Consider the following 21,066-nt stretch of genomic DNA (forward strand, 5'->3'; position numbering starts at 1 on the left):
CAAGCTACGGGAGGAGGGGGGGTGCTTAAATCATCATCATCATCGTCATCATACTCATCACCATCATTTCCAATTGAGTGTGGCAAAGTTTGTGTGGCACAGTTTCAGAGGAATGCAAACGGGTGAGCTGGTTTCATATACAGCTAGAAAAACAAGTGTCAGCAGTTGCTGGTGTGCATATGTGTGCAGCTGTCGAGGACACACACACGCGACACACACACAACATGGCAGACACAGATTGCTGCATCCATGCTGACTCTCTCAGAGGGAGGGCACTTCATCATAAGCCTGGTATTGATTACACAGACTATGAGATGCATTGCAGACACCAGACACCGCAGCCATATGTCCTCATAGCATTATACTGTGCTTGTGGGACACATGTTCACACGCACACACATACACACACAGATGCACACATATACACATTAATTATACTTACCTGCCGTAGATATGAGGATTGACAGCTGGTATCTTCCAATAGGAGCCTGAATGTAGGTGATGCCTCAAACATCCGGTTGCAAAAGGTCCAGATTGCGATTCCAGAAGGCTTCAGAACAGGAGTTCAGATTCGTGTGGGTGATGTCATGACTGGCTGCCACTATGCCTGCAACCAGGCTCCTATTGGCTGATAAACCAGCGGTCAATATCCCTTCTGTCCACCCATATGTATCGTGTCTACTCTCCTCTAATTGGGAACATAATTTAAAAAAACTTGACGTCACGTGTTCTTGAAGAAGATCAGAAACTAATGACTGAGACCATTAAGTCCTCAGGGAAATGTTTACGGACTCATTTTTTTCACTTCCGATCAAAGTGAGTTCTTTGTTCTAGCAGTCGCCCCTGGTAGTTATTCACTTTAATCCTGCTACCCTTCTGTCTTTACCCAGCAAACCAGAAGGATGCATCCATTTGTATCCTCTCAACCCGCTTCACACTGGTTTTGTTTTTATCCAGCAGTAGAAATCACTTCTGAAAGCTTTCATGGGTGCTTCTCAGTTGCAGTCTGTTGACCAGGGAAAGATTTAGACCAAGACCAAGCTGCTCTTCTATCAAGCAGTAGTTCTCCACTCCCTGCTCTATGGGGTGGATAGCTGGACCACCTACAGCAGACATCAGAAAGTCTTAGAGCAGAAGACCACCAGCGATACCTTCGCAAGATCCATAGGATCAGCTGGGATGATAGGCGAACTAACAACAGTGTCTTAAAGGAACCACAACCATCCCTCTGCACCAGGTTCGATGGACAGGCCACGTCATATGCATGCCACACCCAAAACAATTGCTCTTAAGAAAGGACAACGCACCCAAGGGAGGCAGAAGATCAAAACCCACCTGGGAAAGTGCCGCTTCGACCTCAACAACTGGGAGGAGGTTGCTCTCAATAGAGATCTGTGGAGTAGGGCGGTCGATGAACGCACAGAACTGAAACTAGAAAAGGACCAAACAAGAGGAGAGATCCACAACCAAAATGGCTCCTCAAACTGCAACAGGTCTCACCTGAAGACCATCTAACAGGAGGACGATCATACTCGTTTTCAGTGATCGCTGCTGCTGCTGCTGATGATGATGATGATCTGTTGCTGTTTCTTGAGGTAAAAAACTTCCTGTGTGCAGTGTGGGAATGTTGCCGGACGACACAAGACCTGAACACTATGACACTGATTATATGACAGCGGTTTGAATGTGATGTATATTTAAAAGGCCGTGCACTGCAGCTCTGCCCAATTAATACATAAAAAAAGTGGGGCAGTGTCTCGTTATGAAATCAGTGTCATGCTATATAACACCACCTGACATCTGCTCACATAAGAGTCCCCCGCCCCTCTGTCTGCAGCAGGGTTTAGAGTGCACTGCGCCTTTAAACGACAGGCGTGGCTCCCCTACTACGACCCGCCCCCTCTGCATAATAGCCAACTCTGCTTCTCTGGGATCATACTAGTGCAGTAGTCTGCATTGAAAGTGTTCGCAGCCGGCGTGTGCGGCAGCACTGACTGCGACTCACTTATAGCCGCATCATAGACTCAGCACACGCGTGGATTTCTCTCTGTGTACGTGTGGGTGTGCGCGCGCGCGCGTGGGAACAAACCACTTGACACATTTCCAGCAGCTCCTTTTATGAATCATTGTGGACGCTCAGTTTGCGGATATATGAAGGCGCAGGCAGGCTTTCCACTCTCAGCATCAGGTAAAAACTCTCTTTATTTCTAATCCCACGCCAACTTTAATGTCTCAACGTGAACGCACGGGTTCGGGGATGAGAGTTTTAAGAGTACGAGCTCAGACGCCGCTGCCGCTACAACTGCTGCTACTTAATTACACCATTTGCGCTTTTTAGCCGCAGCTGATTCCTTTGCGCTTGATACCGAGCGCAGGATCAGAATGAGACACACACCACTACTTCTCCGCTGACTCCTCAGTCTGAGCAGGGTCATTGACAGTCAGGGCCTGTACCTGTTTATCCAATTAATCTATTTCAATCTAATTGAACCACCCTTGTTTTGTGCTGAGCACTCATGTTGAACCCTCCTCCCCCTCCTCCTCCTCTTCCTCCTCCTTTCTCCTCTCCCTCTCTCTGTGTCACAATATACTTTTTAAAGAGTTATGTAACGATACGCTATTGCGAAACTTGAACTTCAGAGCAGCAACACAAAAGTTATGTGTAACTTTCAACTGTGTGTGGCGTTAGAGCACATGTTTTTATTATCTCGTGACCTCACTAAGGTGTAGCCTTAATTGGCACATCATGTCCTCATAACAATCATAATAATAACAGTAAAGGGATAACATGAGCAATACAGTTATTCTCCATCTTTAAAAGGCTGTACAAATGTTTTATTCTCTATAATATTATAATATATATAATGTATGTATGTGTGTATGTGTGTGTGTGTATGTATGTATGTATGTATATATATATATATATATATATATATATATATATATATATATATAATCAACACTGCATCTGGTCACACAACCACAGACCGGTTTGTGATGATGATGATGATGATGATGGTCATCTGTCCCTCTGCAGACTGAGGGAACAGGGAGTGACTGACCCCCCCCCTGCAGACCCCCATGCCAGGCATCAACTCCACCGCACCTCGTTATGAAAACTGGGACATGGACCACCTCGACCATTACCAACATTATTTCTACGATGACCACGACCCGGACGAGGATTTCTTCACGTCCACGGCGCCCAGCGAGGACATATGGAAGAAATTCGAGCTGGTGCCGACCCCGCCCATGTCCCCCATCCGGGCGGTAGAGGGGTCGGGCAGAGTCGGACTGCTCTGCCCGTCACTGGGGGACAAGCTGGAGTGGGTGTCTCAGTTCTTGGGTCAAGAGGACGACCACAATCCGCAGCAGCAGGACCTGCCTTTAAAGCTGACCGCTGCCAATGACTCTTTCGGGAACTTGAGCTCCATCATCATCCAGGACTGCATGTGGAGCGGCTTCTCCGCGGGCCAGCAGCTGGAGAGAGTTATGGGGGAGCGCTGCGCCCCCTGTCCCGGGACAGCGGCGGCTGCGGCCACCGCCACCAAAGTCGCTGCGTCTAATTTAGCGTGCGCGGTTGCGTCCCCGGCGAGGGCGCAGTGTGCGCCCGCGGACGTGCCAGCTCTCGGCGGCTTGGCGGCGGACTGCGTGGACCCCGCTGCGGTGCTCACTTTCCCTTTAACTGGCGGATGCAAGAGACAAGTGTCCTCTGGCTCCGAGTCTCACAGCTACTCCTCAGGTCAGTAACAGACTGGATAGACAACACGTGACTTTTGTGTATGTATGTATATATAGATAGATAGATGGATGGATAGATAGATGTGTGTGTGTACATATGTATTGTGAATGAGCCTCTTTGACCTTTTAGTGTGTCTGCAGCCTCCTGATTCTAATCTACTATGCGTTTGAGGGGCAGATTATAGATGGTTTTCCTTTCTTGTCTGATGAAATCCGCTTTTTCTTTTTGTTCCCGCCTTGGCTGCTGGTCTGTGTCAGGCTTGGCATGGCACATGACTGCATTGCGTTACCTTGGTTCATTCAGCACATGCTTCCAGCCCACAGTGTGACACGCCCATTGAAACATCTGCTGCTTGGCGCTGCTCCAGCAGACCAGCTGCTCTCCCTCCCCTGTTCCTCCAGTCTGACTTATGATAACAATATCGTCTCCTCTGCACTCCCCGGCATCACGTTTTTAAAGAAGATTGCACACATTATTGGAATTTGATGTAAGAGGAGAGGAGAGGAGAAGCAAGCCTCTTTCAGTGACTCCGTCTAATACAAATGTTCCCCGCCTGCAGACCTACTTTGGTGTTGGTATGTAGGCTGCCATGTGATATTGAGCCTGTCATGCATAATGGTGCATGGAATGTCACAAAGGGAACTTGTTGCTGCATTCCTCCGCTCAACAGGCTGCAGCGCCAATTGTGTCAGTGGGTGGATTTGGTCCCAGTCAGCCAGGGCTGTGAATAGAGTGGGATTAACTATTTAGAAGGTCGGCTGGAGCTGCAGAAATCTTTCACCGGCACTGTTTAACACAATTTCAGGACGTGCGGTGGTGTGAGTTTTTAAAGAGGAAGGAAAGGGAACAGTTTTATAAGGAAGAAGAGAGAGCGCTGCTTTAACAGTTTTGTAACGTGAGATTATCTTTTTGTCATGTATACTGTTGAAACCCCTCCCTCCACAGCTCTTTGTCTGTTCCCTCGATATTCAGGTAAAGATGATTTACTTTCGGAGCAGTTGAATCCATAGAGACACAATTACTCTCAAAGTGTGTTTCATTTCACACGTGCACTGAATTTGCCCCAAGAGTCTTGTCAGCTGGCGGGGAGGAAAAAAGAGTCGATAAAAACCTTTTACTTATGTTTAATAAGTCTGTTTCCACAGCAGCAAATGGTTTATTAACCCCCCCAACCCCCGTGCTGCGTGGAATATCAATCGGCTTGAATGGCCGTTTTTTTTGTTTTTTTCACTCGAGAGCCTCGTCACCCGGCCACTCGTCGTCTCTCTGTCCACATGAATGAATGAATGAATGAATGGAGAGAGCGTTTCCACTCAAGGAACTGACTTAATGGAGTGATGATTCAAAGCATTAGTTACAGTGTGTGTGTGTGTGTGTGTGTGTGTGTGTGTTAATAGACTCGGGTCTGGGTCATGCATGCTTGCTGTGCTCCACTTGCACATTTATGACTAACGAGGGTCCGCAGCATGCGTTCGTGATTCCACACCAGGAGTCCTTGTATTCCTTAAGCACTGAGTTGTACACGTTTGAGAACCCTAAGCAGTTTTCCATGTGACCATCGTCTTTTGAGTGTTTTGAACGAGCGCCCCACGAACTGGACTGGAAAGTCTCAAACTTACAGTCTGCACATAAGTTTGTGAGTGGACCCTAGTGGACCTCTGCAGATGTGGAAAGTATGACCCAGGCCTTAAGGAGTTAGAGGATCAGGGAGTGTCTCCCCACTGAGGCAGATCACACAGCTGTCACTTGACAACACATTTTCCATTTTTAATTAACTGTGTCTTCTCTGTCTCCTTTTCAGACGACGAAGATGACAAGGATGATGATGATGATGATGACGAAGAGGAGATTGACGTGGTGACCGTGGAGCACAAGCAGCAGCAGCAGCAGCAGCAGCAGCAGCAGCAGCAGCGCAAACCCCGGCGACTGGTCAACTCCCGTAAGCCTGTGACCATAACGGTGCGGGCTGACCCCCTCGACCCCGGCATGAAGCGTTTCCACATCTCCATCCACCAACAGCAGCACAACTATGCCGCCCCATCACCGGACACTCTCCCCCCACCTGCTGAGCCGCCCCGGAAGAGGGTGCGGCAGGAGGCCTCCACCCAGGTGACCCAGCCGCACCAGAACTCTCATTACAACCAGCCCCGGCCCGGCCATGCCCCTCTGAACTTGGACACTAGAAAGTCTCATATGACTGTGGCTGGGGTTAGGTCAGAGTCGCCTAACCTCGGCGCCTCCTCTCCTACCTCCTCCACATTGCCTTCATCTCCTCTCTCCTCCTCCTCCTCGTCCTCCTCCCATTCCCAAAGCTCTCCCTCAAAGCCCCACTCCCTCTCCCACCTCTCCAGCCCCCAGTCGTCCGACTGCGAGGACACGGACAAGCGCAAGGCGCACAACTTCCTGGAGCGCAAGCGGCGGAACGACCTGCGCTCGCGCTTCCTGTCCCTGCGGGACGAGATCCCCGGCCTCGCGGACTGTCCCAAGACTCCCAAGGTCGCGATCCTGACCCGAGCGACGGAGTACCTGCAGCAGCTGCATGTCAACGAGAGGCAGAAGGCTCAGGAGAGGAAGCAGCTGAAAGCCAGGCAGCTGCAGCTGCTGCAGAGGCTGGCGCAGCTGAAGCGATCCTGAGTGCCAAGCTGTCGGCTGTGAACAGACGCCTCTACTCACAGAACTCCATGGGACTAGATGAAGGAGAAAAAGACACTAATGTTCACTTTGAGTTTGTCACTTTGGAATAGTGCGGGTGGATTTTTCTGTTTTTTTTTTGTTTTTGGTTGTTTCTGTTTTATTTTCTTCTGTTTGTTCTAATTTTGTGGTTTGCACATTAGCTTCTGAGTGGTTGACGAGACCACGAGCCGGTCTGAACGGCGAGCTAGGGACTGATCTTTTGGGCCGAATCATAATTTCAGCGGTTCTTCAGCACAGATTTTGTCGAATCGCCCCACCCCCGTGATTTAAAGATGCCGAACAGTTGCTTGCGACAGGGAGAGTGCTGTGAATGCAGCAAGCTTCCAGTCGATCAACTGCTACAACTGTGCCGTGTAACTGCTGCACAGTCCGGTCTGATGTCTCCTCGTGATAGGTGCGCTTGCACAGCTGTGATGTTTTCTCTCCCTCTTAAACGTTCTGTCCTTTTTTTTCTTTTTCTTTTTTTTTACTGTCTACAAAGCTTCATCGAGCTGAGCCTTTTTCCTGATGTGATCTTTTCCATTTCCTTTTGTAACCCACACACACACACACACACACACTCTCTCTCTCTCTGCAGCATCTGCCTTCTTTCCTGTTATTTCATTTATGACTCTCTGTTAATGGGGAGGAGGGAGGGGGGTCTATAGTTGGACTGTGCTGAGCCATGCTTCAGTAATGTTACATCTGGATGGATATAATGTGCTCATGCTCAGTCCTGAGTTATGTGCCTGCAGGTTCCCTCTGATTACACTCGTTTGTTTCCCCTCGTTGCATGAGACCCGTCATGTTTTGACGGCAGCACGTTTGCCCCCACAGTTTTGCAGCTTTATTGCGGAGAAGACGGCGGCAGCGGCGCTCCGAGACCGTCTTGTAAAGCGTGACCTTTTTACAGTAGTTTTGTGATGAGACCAGCCAAAGGGTGAATATCTGCTTCCTTTAAACAACAACACTGTTGTAGAGAGCAGCTCAAATTGAATCTGTGTTTGTCCTCAAAAAGATGCCAACTTTTGCTTGGAGATGAAGCCCACTGAATCCCAACAGTAATATCTTTTCTGTTTTCTTTTTTTCTTTTTTTGCATTTGATGTAAAGCCTTTAGAAGCCTTTCCATGTCTGTAGATGATGCTGTTGGATGTTATGTATATATTACCCTTTACTGTACAGTCCCTTCCCCGAAAACAAAACCAGAGCGGTCTACTTTACTCATCCTCGTTTTTGTTGGGCCTTGTTTGGGTAAGCCAGGGCCAGGCTTTGCTGGCGTTTCAGAGATAACTCAAAGCTTCTATTTTTGTTAATAAAATGATTATGAAAGGAAAAAAAAAAAAAAAGTCGAAATAAAAAAAACCTCTCACTGAACATTGATCACACGAGCCACTTTGTAACACGGTTTTCTTTCTCCTGCCCACTGGTTTTCATTGCTTTCTCTGTGTGGGTTTTATTTTCCTTATTTGTACAAGTCAAGGGTTGACAAAAGTTTTATACTATATTTTCCTACCGAGTTGTGTTTCATTGTGAGCTAATGACTGTTTTTGTTATGTAGCTGGCGGGCTCTACTGGTGGATTAAGTGCTGGAAATTCTCTCTCTCTCTCACTCTGGAGTGAAAAAAAAGCTCCCGTGTTCAATCCAGTCACTATAGCTGTAATACGCTCTTGTGCGGCTTAGCAGGATTTACTGACGTAAACCTTTTTGTCCGTGTTTAGTTTCAGTGACTTTAAAGTCACCTCCTTCTCTTTTCTCTGCTTCTCATTTCAAGCCCGGTGCTCCTCCTTGACCCCCAACATAAGCCATGCCACAGCGAACACTGTAGCCCAGAATTTAGTACTGTACATGACTCTATCTCTGTGAGTAGCACCCTCCTGCTTCAAACCAGCACTCAGGAAACCTTATCTATAGTTCATGTGATAGGCTTTTATACTGTACCCGATGAAAAGAGCGCAAAGAAAAAAACAACCTAATATGACATGCTGTTAACGTACAACATGACCTCAGAAACCACACGCAGAGAGAGAGATGATTTGATCAGAGGATTCAGGATGTTTGAAGAAAAATACTTTCATTTCTTCAATAAAGTTTCCCCTTTCAGCACAATCCACCAGTAGCACAGTTTAGATTGTTTTGGCACTTCTCCAGCAGTGGGTTATTGCCTCATATTTTGTTTGGTAGCAGTGGATATGGCTTGCTTACTTTGGGAGTTAAATTATTGTGATTGTCGGAGCCTTTTTTTTTTTTTTCTGTACCTCATAAGCCTCTATGTATGAAGAGTAAGTCGGAAAATAAATAAATTTCATGGTTTGACCTCCTTAATGAGCGTGTTTGCCTCTGTCTCATCTATACTGCACTGTTTCTATGGTATATCTTCTTAAATCAGGCTCTCATTTGTTTCCCATTAAAGAAATCAAAACACCTGTATGAGTGAACACCAGCTCCCTCTCCCTCTCCTCTGTCTCCAGTGTAACACGTTCTGGCATCTTTGCCATGGTAACAAGCATCTTGCTCGCGCTGCCTCGGGTCTCTGACTGTTTCCATAGAAACAATGCCAACTATTCTGCAGTCTTTGTTGCTGCAATGATACACATGTGGAAGAGACTCTTTTAATCGATCATTTATAACCGGTTTGACTGCAGCTTATCAAGAGTCAAAGCAGCAGCAGCCGTGATTGGAATTATGAACACGTTACAACATATAATGACATTTATTCGCCGTCATGAAGGCAGGACGAGTTGCCACAGTAACGGCTGCCTGTTGCCCGGCAACAGAACCCACCTCTCGAGCCGTCGCTGTGTCTGCGCATGCGCGCGTGCGTCAGCTGAGCGCCGAGGCAAGCGGCATCATGGCGGCGTCCACTCTCGGCGTGCGCTGCGCCCTGCGGAGAGCGATGGTCCCGTCGCTGGTGGTGATTCTCGGGGCCACCGGCACCGGCAAGTCCAAGCTGGCGATGGAGGTCGTGAAGCGGCTTCAGGGGGAAATAATCAGCGCCGACTCCATGCAGGTAGGAGACGCGTTGACACGAGGGGAAAGAGCACCGCGACACGGCAGCCATAGTGCTCCAGATGCAACGCGGATAGCCGGATGTAATGCGCGTTAAACGTCGGATTTTAACACTAAGGATTAACGCCGATCCGAGCACGAGCTCACAGGCAGCCTTCTAAGTCCGTGCTGTACGGTGAGGAGTTTGTAGGAAGTGAAATAGCAGAGCAGCAGAGCAGGCGTCTGCGCGACGTCATCAAACGTGCAGCAGACTCTCGACGATCACAGTCAGATAATCTCCGTGTGAAAGATCTGTGTCGGATGAGTCCTGCAGGAAACTGCACGCAGCAAAAGCACCACGAGGCTTTTAAACCTCCACATGCAACAGGCTTGGCTGATAAAGTAGCCATGGTGGTGAAGTATATGAACTAAGAAGAACACATTAACACAACTAATGTTTAATACTTAAACGTATTGAAGATCTACATTAATAAGTAAACATGAGACAAGAGGGTCTCTAGGACACATGACAAGTCAGACCATACGTTGTACAATAGGCATTCTGTATAGTACAGGAAACTTGAGGGTCTGTCTTGGATATGGTTAGTTAGGAAAATAGATGTCTCTTGTTTAAATAAATGGTGATATTGTTTAAGGTAAAGATCATGGGACAGTATGTTATATCTGGACCCAACTTGTTTTTCAAGTCGTTGCATTATGGAAACAGGAGAAAGGCAGGGGTCGAAACATGTGATGCCTGCAAGTAGGAAGGCTAGAGAATCTATATAATGTTAGTTTTGCTTTTCTGAGGCAGAATTGTTCGGAGATTCGGCAAGAGCATTCTCCCGAGCTGCTGCAGCGGCTTGGTTCTGACGCCTGACTTGTAACTAAATAAAATCCCTTTGTCAGCGGGGTCTTTTCCTGCATCATCAACTCATCACCTATCACTCAGAAGGAGAAGGAAGCCTGACAAAAACGACAGTGGCACGATGCCACTGTTTCGGTCCGATACCGATTCCTCCCGATACCGAAAAAAACGTCTCTCAGAGGGGAAAGTGGCCTTTGGTTAAGCTTGTTTTTTTGTAAATAATGAAAACAAGCTTTCAAACTAAGTTTTAAGCTCTTAAATGTCAATGTGTTCGAGTTTCCCCTGCTCCACAAAACAATTTGAATCATATTTATTTGGTTTGTGGATAAAATAAGCCGTGATGGATAAGACGTGGATTTAAATCCCACCACTAAATTGGACCCTCGACATTGAGTGTGAGTGTGGATGGTTGTGGTCCTTTGATGGACTGGCAACCTGTCCCCCACCGTTTGCAATATGTCAGCTGGGATTTGGCACCAGCGACCCTGATGACCCTCGTGTGGAGGATAAAGCGTTAGAAGATGAATGAACGGATGAATGGATGGATGGATAAAATAAGACATTTTGAGAACACCGTCATGTCAAGGTTTGAAAAACACCGATTGACATTTGAACTTTTCGTTGCTCAGTCAATTGAGAACAGAATCAGTTGGTAGTTGCGGATCTAGTTTGTTCAGTCTGCACTCACACCTGGGTCAAATGCTTTGGCTCAGATCAGCATCAATGGGAACATAAGATCTGGGCAAACATGCTCATTTCTTCTTCTTCTTCTGCTGTGTTTTTTGCCAGCAATGTGCTATTTCCTGCACAACACTACTCCTACTGCTACTATGCACATAGCTGTGTTTGTAGCCATAGTGCTCAACATCATTTATTGCTTGGTTTAAATGCTCCATTTTAAAGACAGACCATTTTAGAGATGTGGCTCAGGTTCAAATCTATGATTTTGCTTTATGCCATGAATCAATAAACGAGGGCTGCACAGTATTGGGACAACACTGTGATAGTCACAACAAACAAAAACTGCGGTTAATGAACACAAATATGACAACAAACGACAGGCCAAAACTAACAGAAACTATAATACTTTGTTATCCTATTCCTAGTCTTGCCTTTGGCTTTATTGCCGAATAGTTATGTTTTATGGTCAACACCATGATATGAGTGTGTGGGGATAATATTCTCTCGCTTACACAGATTCACACTAATTAATTTGTCCATGTACGTACGTCTCCAGCAGCGTTTTTTTTTGTCCTCCTCCTCCAGTTTGCCTCCCTCCACCTTCCCACCACATGGTGTGCATTGTCCTTGAGAGCGAGCGAGTCCCTGCGGGGAGTGATTCTCTCAACAGTCACCTGGTGCTGGGTAAACTGGGTTACGCTAATAACGTTTCAGCCCAGAATATCTCGACCACCACCAGCAGCTCTGATGGAGAGAAAGCATGGCCTAGTTGCAGCGTTGGCAGCCCCAGATTCTGCCGTCTCCTCAATCCCTGGCCTCGTTCCTTTCCTCCTCCTAACTGTCGGTGTGTGTGTGAGAGACTCGGTACATCTCCATGCACAGTTAATTCCAGCGACAGTTGTAGCCATTTACTTGGTTTACTTCCCTTGTCCCAGTATAGAACCACCAGCACCGTATCAATTTATTGAACGTTGCCCCCTTTCAGCTTGTTAGGACCAGGCTGTTGCAGGCTGCTGTACAAGTGCTTTTTTCAGGTGGAAACTAGTGTATATATATATGTAATCTCTAGTAATCTTATTTGCTAATCCTGGTGCAAATCTTCACGCTTTAGTGTAAAGTGTCAAAAATGATACAGGTTGTGAGAGAAATCGGCTCACTCTACTGCCTCTCTCTGGTCACACACCTGCTACTGCGTTCAGATTTTGCCATTGGATTTCCCAGTCCAGGCTTTCCTTAGACTCCTCCCCTTTTAAATCACAAATGACATTGTTAACGCCCATTTTTACTCGGATGGAGCCTTTTGTCTGTACTTTTTGCGCGCCACATGGGCGAGCTTGCGAGACCACACCCACTCCCTTCTCTCTCTCACTCAGCTCTCCGCCTACTTCTTGTCTTTTTCAAATCAGGCGTTGGGCGGAGTTAGCTGCAGAAGAGGAGGGCTTGTTACACTTGAAAATATTCAATTCTGCCATTTTGCCATGTTTTTCTTACTGTTCTTTGTAGCGACCATCATTTTCGGGGTCGCAGTGTGGACAAGCACGCACAGAGGCCCGCTTTAGATCCAATTGAACATATACATGCACCAGTCATTGCCTTACCTGGGTTTTTCAGTTGTCTGGTTTTAGTCGGACTAACATTTTAGACTAAAACGCCACGTAAACGCACTGACAAGAGCTCCACAAAAACATGGATTGAGTGAGAAAGAGACTCCTTCCATGAGAACGAGGCTGTGTGTAGACTAGAGTCGGCCTGTGTTGTCTTTGGGATAGGAAACAGTCTGGTCTTGTTTGGGAAAAAGCAGCATTGTGCTGAGCTGGTGCATATTCAGCACCGTGCGACGCAGGCCCAGCAGCTGATAGTGAATGGGCATGTTGTGGCCACTGGGAAGTGTCTATTGTTCTGTGGAGAATTGGTTCCCACACTCCCTAACTCTCCTATTGTGTTGTCATCACCCCTCCTGCCACTGGTCCGTGCCCCCCCCCCAACCCACAGCTCATTGGGTGTGCAAGGGGATATTATTCACTCATTAAATGAACATGCTATCTATGGCACACACACACACACAGTACTGTCAGTGAACGAGGCACTGCCAAATAGTGTAAACCCGTGGTTCCCAAAGTGGGCTCCAGGAACCAGCAGGGGCCCTTCACATGGTTCCAGCCAAACTGTGGCTCCTTATTTTACTTCCATAAAAACCCCGACATTATGGGCAAATGCGAGTTTCTTAAAGGAATATTTCACCGATTTGCATTTAGCTTTGTGTTACTAGAATAGAGGTAGTATTTTTGAAATATTGCGCTTCCCAACCTGAGTCGAGAAATATCTTCCTTTTTTTTTCTTTGTTACGTGCCCACCAGTGACAGGAATGAAAAGAATGAAGACGTTTCTCGACTCGGGGGAAACTGAGGTTGGGAAGCACAATTTCACAAATTTATCAGCCCTTACATTTATTTATAGCAAAATGATGATGAATCCAGCACTACAGAATGAACAGAATTTCCTGGAGTGTAACATAGCTGCAACCAATTATTATTGTCTTTATTCATTAATCGGAATTGTTTAGTCCATAAAAATCTTGTTTTTTTTTTTTTAAATTTCATCATCCACCAACGTCTTGTTTTGTCCACAAATCAAAGATAGTCATTTAAGTGTCATAGAGGAGCAAAGAAGCCAAGACATAGTCACATTTTATGAATTTGCATGTTCCAAATGTTCCAAAAATGCACCAAAAAAGAGAATAGTTGGTAATGAATTCAGTCGTGGATTTCTTCTGATTTAAACGATTGTTGGAGCCCTACACTGAGGATTTTGTAGATGCATGGCTTAATGTACATTATTTTATATGAAATGATGATGAGGATTTAAGCTGTTGACAGGTGTTAATGATCAGATGTACTGAATAGAGTCTATTCATCCAAGGGTGACTTGTCTTTCCTGTATGTATTAATGCACTTACAGTGACTCGGGATTGACTCGGGGCTTTTGATGAGACGGGAGGAGGATGATTTATTAAGCCACTGCTTAGTGACAAGCGCTTCGCGAAGCATTATTGGTGATAAGAAGCAGCCAGACACAGACAGTGACAGTAAAAGGATGGAAAGCGATCGCACTTCAGTGGTGATTCATGCGAGGAGAACCGAGGCTGGAACATTAGATCAGTCTGTTCGCGGCGGTGAAATATTGTTCCCTTTTGTCACTCTGCGCTTTAAGGGAAGTGGAAGTGACTAAGCTCTGCCTCCTGTTAGTGAGCAGCGCTTGTTTTTATTTGTCTCGACTGTCGCTCGGCACGTGGGGCATATGAAATGTGATATATTATACAAACATACTTAAGGGTAAGTTCAATTTCTGCCAATTAACCCTCCTCAATTTTGCACACTGGACCCTTTAATGTTCACTGAAATGGAGCACAAGTGCCTTGAAGGCAGGAAGTAGAGTTAATCTAAATCCATTTTGTATTTGGAAAAAATGTAGAATCTGCTCCATCACGACTTAATAGGCTAAATCGCATTTAAACGGTTTAGTTAGTAGATTATTAAAGGTTCATGTCACTCTAAACTCCTTCTTAAACAAAGTTCAAAAGTGCAGGACGTGTTGTAGTTTCACAGTTTAACGCATTAACCGACATTGTTGCCACAAGATTAATAGTGTGAGCGCAGGGAGTAAAGGGATGGACTTTTTTTTGTGATGTGTGGGCAGTTTTTTTTTTTTGAGAGGTTCTTAAAAGCAATTTAACAGGTCACGCACATGCACAGAACATTAGCATGCATTGCTTTTGTGGGACCCTGTGAAGCATCGGTGACCCCTCTGCTCTTTGTGTGTCTGACAGAATGACGCCGTCGTCGCACTCTCTGAAGGAATGCGTGAGCAATCAAAGTTGCGACCGAGGCACATGATCGCGTGAGAGGCTTATTCAATTAATGATGTACGGGGGGAAAATCGGCACGAGCCGCGCCGCGCGTCACACAAGCGGCGTCATCGAGACAGAATGAAAATAACTATCCGGAGTATTTGTCGCATCTGTCAGAAATGACGTCATGAAGAGAAAAAAAACCCTATATAAGTCGCATCGGTCTATAAGTCGCGTTTATTTTTGTGATGTCAAGCGTGAGGAGAGAATGCGCGGAACCTGTCGACCTTGGCTTGGAAGTCCGGTGTCAGTTTCTGACACACCGTGGTCCGACCTGTGATTGACAGGCGGTTGCGTTGCATGAAGCGATGGCACCAACAAGGCCTGCCAGCAAAATCATATATTTTCATCACCTTGGCAACTACATGCGCATGGAGACGTAACCGCACCGTTGGTCCAAGAACCCATTTGTGGACTCGTTCCTCCAGCTCTGGCCGTCGCGCTTTCAGCCCGCGATTAGCCAGAGTTCCTCACTCACTCCAAACTTTCTTTCTGCTGCTCGATTACCGTTTTCGGGCCGCATACTTCATAATTAGCGGTTTTAATTCTGCAGTGCAATTTTTTTCGGCGGTGCAGTAGCAGCGCTCGGTTGTCACAAGTGTGGACGGTGCCCTCTTGTGGTCATAGGACATAGCGTATTTTTTTGAGTCTCTTCTAAATATAGGTCGTAAACCGACTAAAAACTAAAAACGTCATCTACGCCCGGAAAACACGGGAGGTCGGGGCTGATTGTCCCGAGGTTGTCACAAACAGACACTCATGCGCTGACACCCAACTGCCTATCTACGCATTAAACACATCCCACACGCAAGAACTGTGCAGAGATGTGTTACATCCCTCTAATGCACTCACACTCATCCCTCCTTCTCCTTCTCCTCCTCTGTGCGTATCTTTCAGTCTCTCCTCATACCCCCTCCCGCTGTCTCTGTCTGTCTGTCTGTCTGTCTGTTGTGGCGATGATGACGATGACCTGTCTGGGCTTTGACGTACGTGTTTGTATTGTAACCGACGCAAAGCTTCTGCCTCCCACGTCCGGTTTTATGATGCGTGTTTTTAAGTAATCGAAGCCCATGTCGGAGCAAGCCAGGAGAAAGAGAGAGAGCTGATTAACTCTTCTCTTCCTTTCGTGCCCGTGTGTGTGTGTGTGTGTGTGTGTATAAAGATTGCAGCGGGTGTGGTCATGTGGTCACCACTACAGTCAAGCAGCAAGGGAGAGGAGGATGGCAGGATGCAGGATGAGGGAGGGGAGGGGGGTCATGAATGATTTATTAGTCTGGCATTACTGGGCCATTCCCACAGAGAGGAGAGAGGGAGGAGAGGAGAGGAGGAGAGGAGAGGAGAGGGGAGGGGAGGGAGAGGAGAGGGAGAGGAGAGGAGAGGAGAGGGGAGAGGAGAGGAGAGGAGAGGAGAGGAGAGGAGAGGAATTGTTGAAGGATGATGCCTTGAGTGAAATGAATAGAGGTAAAAGGTGAAAAGAGGCCGATAGAAGGACAGCAATGAGTCAGAGAGGAAGATCTAAATGTAGAACCAGCCACAGTCTGACTGTGAGACCTCGTTCCGGGGTCAGAGGAAGGACGATTGTTCTCTCTCTTCCTCTTTGGACCACAGTTGACCTTCTTCTTCTTCTCCTCCTGCCGCCGCTGCTTTTGGCACAAGCTTTCAACACGTTGGCTCTTTATAACCAGTGCATTGTCAATGTAAATATAACGAGTTCATCAAAAAAAAAAGATAGTGAACCCACACACACATGTCTGATTTACATATGCAAATGTTTTTTTTATTAACTTTCTTTTTTTCTCCAATATTCAAACTGTCTGATTCAGCACTCATCAAAGTTTACAAAAATATTAACCGTATTAACATTTCTATATTTAGAAATAAACTGCACCTGAGTGTGACGCGATTAAGTGAATACATTATAAGAAACAGATCAGAGCACAGAGAACAGAACAAAGATCCAGAAAACGACTAACCCCAACTCTTTCTTTAGCTCCATATTTTTTGAAAATGAACTTCGTTCTTCGTCTTCTTTTTGTGGGTCGCGGCCAACAGCTGCAAAAATCAAAAAAGCGTTCTTCGACACACTGAACCGTCCCTCTAGAGTTCCTGGTAATCTGAAAATTCCCTTGTCGCGAGAAGATACTTCTTTCAGTGAAAGTTTGGAGTCGAGGAAACGTTATTTTTCCCCGGGTAATTTCGGTGGAAACGGTGCCAAAGGTTTTTCCACAATCCCAGGTAAACGAGAGAAGTTCCTGCGGTGTAGAAGGGGCCTTAAGTTTTTAATACAGCCCTCAGTGCACAAACAAAACCAGCACACGTGGCATAAAAAACTGAGTAACTTTAAATATTCACCAATAAACAACGCTGCTACATTTTGTCTACAGGAGCTTTAATTGTGTGTGGATCAGTTTCCTCTTAATGAGGCGCATTATCAGCACTGATAAGATCCAGTGGACTCGTCATCAACGAAACAAGGGAAATGGCCCAGCAATATTTTCTAATATTGCTCCGATAAGAAAGATTTAACATTGCTGTAATCCTTCACTGAAAGCGCTGCCTCAGCTCCCCCCTTTCCTCTTTTTTTATTCTGGCTTTGTCTGAATCTTATTTTATGTTTTCAATGAGTGTTTGTTTTCACTATCTCTTTCTCTTCTGTCTCTCGTGCCCCCCCACCACGTCTTTATTTATGTGGCAGAGGAACAGCTGTCTCGTGCAGGGCGTGAGGTTGGCCAGGCAGGGCGGCCCGCTGCAGGCTCTGCAGAGCAATGGACACAGAGCTTATTGTCTCACTCCCGCACTCACTCACTCACTCACTCACTCACTCACAGACATTCCCTCTTTTCTGTCTTTCACATGCACACACGACAAGCCGCGCCATCACATCCATCCACATCCATTTCAAAAGCAAAGACAGAGTGAAGCTGCGTTCGCCGTGTTTCCACTGAAGTGCATTCATGGCAGTTATGACGTTTGCGTAGCGTAGAGAGAGTGAATGTAACGCTCAGTTCGCTGAAAGGTCTCTTTTATAACTTTCAGCTTCTTTCATGTGAATAGTTTCTGGTTTCTTTGCTCCGTGTGACAAAGAAATCATTAAAAGTGATTAACTTTGGTTTGGACTAAACAAGACACTTGAAAACATCATGGTTTTGAGGTTTGGGAAACATTTTCAGACCCTTTTTTTAGACCAAACATCTAATTGAATAATCAAATCAGTAGACGACAGAGTTGTTGTGCATGCCAGTGTTGTTTCCCCCTGTAAAGTGTCCGTGGGACGGCGCAGTCCACGTTCGTTCAAGTCAAACTAGTTTTAAATGGAATGAAATGGCTTAATCGCTGTCAACGATACATGTTTTGTTTCCTGTGTCTTAATTTGCAGCTTTAGGTGCTCAACTGTGTAAGTTACAGTATGTGTGATCGTCATTAGTGGCCCATCGATATTAATGACCGTGGGAAACGTCGGCAGCGTGTGCTTAATAATCTATGAGCACTGAATGTAGCGGAAACACTGCAAGTCGTGCGGCCATTTCCACAAATGAACTGTTCATAAAACAATCGCCCAGTCGAAGATCCAGTGTGTAAGAGTTGGTGACATGTTGGGGGCACATGGACCACGATAGAACGAGTCTGTGATAATCCACGTACAGTCTCATTATTAAATACAATAGAGCAAAGGCAATTTTCACATTTCTGGGTCGTTCAATCAGGAAAGAAGCTCTTGAAGACCTGATCTTAACAGGAAGGATTAAAGTCAGTTCCATCACGGACCTGTCAGGCAATCTGGACATGGTAGCACATGGTAGTTCTTCAAACACCGGTGATGATCTGTGATGGCACCAATAGAGAGAGACACACACTCACTCAGTCTCTTCTTCTTCTTCATACTGCGACTCTGTCTTTTCTACATGTAAACACGATAAGCTCTGCTCAGTTTTATTGTCGATCTCTTTGTGCTGCAATATCTCGAGGAAACGTTGCTCATTTCCACCACCACCTCTGCTGTAAGGCTTAATTAGTTTCTCATCCTCTTTCTCATTTTACATTTTTTTTCCCCCTTCCCTCCTCGCTCCTTTTTCTGGTTTTAAACTCGTGTTTGTTGATGCAAAATGTTTTCCATCTCTCTTCTTCTCTCCCGAGAACACATAAGTGTTCATTAGGGGTGAACACATAACAATTAGTTATGCAGAATTGACAAACTGTGGAGGACGAAAACTAACGATGAGGTGTAGATGGACGATTGCAGGACTAACTTTAGAAAACTGTATTTGACAAAGTCTCAACACAAGGTCACCACTGAGTAAGCTGCTCCACAGCTTTCCGCTGTATCACGTCACGTCCTCCTGAATTCTTCCCTGTGTCGCTGTTATTATCGCTACTCCTTTTATGTGTCATTTCCTGTTTCCTATGCTTTTGCCCCCCGACGGCGCTCGTGCGTGAGGTCGCGTGATGATCGTGTTTTGTCAACTTCTGAAAATCTGTAAAGACAGCCTTTTGCCTTTTTTACTGTGTGTGTTTGTGGAGCGCGTGTGTTAATGTGGGAGATGCGTGGCTCAAAATGGGAGACACATGACCCTGAGTCTCTTTCTTTCTCACTTAGTAACTCTCTGCTACGCACACATATTCCCCTGGAGCATTCTTAGTGAGTACACTCATAAACACGATGTATTCCCTCGCCCCTTGCTCGTACCTTAACCATCACCATCGGTGCATGCCTAACACCGGAACCCAGGTCTTAACCCTCAAAAAGCGCTTTAAAGACGAGCGGAGCCGGCAAAATGTCCTCACAAAGACGGATAGAAAAAGTCCTCGCAGCCTAATACTGCTACCCCGACTGAAATGAACACGCGCGTGTTAAAACACTTCTTACTTGTTACAGTTCCATGTAGATTGTTCAGGGATAATAGGTAACAGAAGATGGTGAGAGAACACCAAGTAGAGATGCTGTGAGTGTGTGTGTGTGTGTGTGTGTGTGTGTGTGTGCAGTGATGACAGAGGAGTGGCTGTGCTGAATAATGTGTGCAAATTTGTCAGGGAGCATCCTGTTCTCTGTAACAAGTACACAGCGCTCTTCTGTCTGCTCATCTTATTTGCTCTCATCCATCCATCCATCCATCCATCCATCCAGCTATTCATCCATCCCACTGGCAGACAGTGGTGTCGTGCAGAGACGTTGTGAATAATTGATCAGGTTGGGTCGTTCTGCCCTGCCCTGCTCCCCGCTTTTGGCTCGCCGCGGTGCCGAAGCAACATGCGGGCGGCGACCACACAACAACCCCCGCCCCCCCGCAACGCCAAGGACGCGATCGATAACCTGTGCACGGTCGCGTTAATGAGCCGATGCATGTGTGCCCTCCTCGGGCCCTCTGCAGTGGTGTCGTCGAGCGTAAATTTCAGTGTGGGGAAACGCTTGATTACAAAGTTCGGGGTGTCTGCGAGAGGATGTGGTCGCGCCTTGCCGCCGCGACATGCTTACTCGGCTGAAAAACAAAGTTGTTTTCCTGAATGAACTCAGCTGGAGTCTAAACACATTCATCAGACGTAGGTGGGGGGGGGTGAAGAAGTTAATGTTAGGTTATAAGCAACTCTTCCACGACCACATGTGTTCCGCGACACCACCGCCAAGCTTTCAACTTGTAATTTCATTTAGCAAAAGTGGCTCCTTCTGCACAAAGTGTTTCCTCTTAGAAAGTCCGTGTGAGTTTGGCAGCATCAACACAAAGAGGCTTTGAAAGAATCCTTTTTTTTTTCTTCTGTTTGGTGCGATAACCTTTAATGCCGCTTCCAGCCTTCAAGACGTCTCGTTTAGCCGCTCTTAGGAAAGCGCAGGAAATAACGAGTGGGTTATTTATTTACACTCACTTTTATAACAGGTTTAGAAACAGTGAAAATGACTTGGACCTAAAAAAAACCACACTCACCCCGTCAATGAGTCATTTTCTCTCGCTTTGTGCGCGGCAGAGTAAATAACAGCTGCTTCGTGCCCTTTCATCATGTTATGTCAACAGAGAAGAAAAGGGTGAGGAAAGGAGCCGTCCACAAGGAAGCTGTTTGGGATTTACAATAATACACTGAAAAGGCCTCTTGAAGAAATGATATGTCATTGATAATTAGCTTATTTATTAACTCATATGGGATACTCATACAGATGTTAGGCATCAGGTGGAAACTTGAGCTGCTGCTGATTTCCTCCTCCGTTTGACAATAACAAATG

At 46.2% G+C, this 21,066-nt stretch overlaps 2 protein-coding genes across 3 annotated transcripts in view; both read left to right on the forward strand.

Annotated features, from left to right (window-relative positions):
- The first annotated feature begins 1,952 nt into the window (after window positions 1–1,952).
- Window positions 1,953–6,968, forward strand: myclb (MYCL proto-oncogene, bHLH transcription factor b). The gene is made up of 3 exons (XM_044052569.1): window positions 1,953–2,188; window positions 3,038–3,742; window positions 5,544–6,968. Exons 2-3 carry the CDS (start codon window positions 3,082–3,084, stop codon window positions 6,374–6,376), a joined length of 1,494 nt encoding a protein of 497 aa, XP_043908504.1. The 5' UTR covers window positions 1,953–2,188; window positions 3,038–3,081; the 3' UTR covers window positions 6,377–6,968.
- A 2,261-nt stretch (window positions 6,969–9,229) lies between these two features.
- Window positions 9,230–21,066, forward strand: part of trit1 (tRNA isopentenyltransferase 1) — a 34,871-nt gene continuing 23,034 nt past the window's right edge. For both annotated transcript variants that reach the window (XM_044052571.1, XM_044052572.1), the window contains exon 1: window positions 9,230–9,424. In XM_044052571.1, coding sequence (XP_043908506.1) covers window positions 9,266–9,424 — 159 coding nt within the window. In that variant the 5' untranslated portion in view covers window positions 9,230–9,265. The remainder of the gene's footprint in view (window positions 9,425–21,066) is intronic.

The sequence above is a fragment of the Solea senegalensis genome, linkage group LG20, assembly GCF_019176455.1.
Source record: "Solea senegalensis isolate Sse05_10M linkage group LG20, IFAPA_SoseM_1, whole genome shotgun sequence".
NCBI lineage: Eukaryota > Metazoa > Chordata > Actinopteri > Pleuronectiformes > Soleidae > Solea > Solea senegalensis.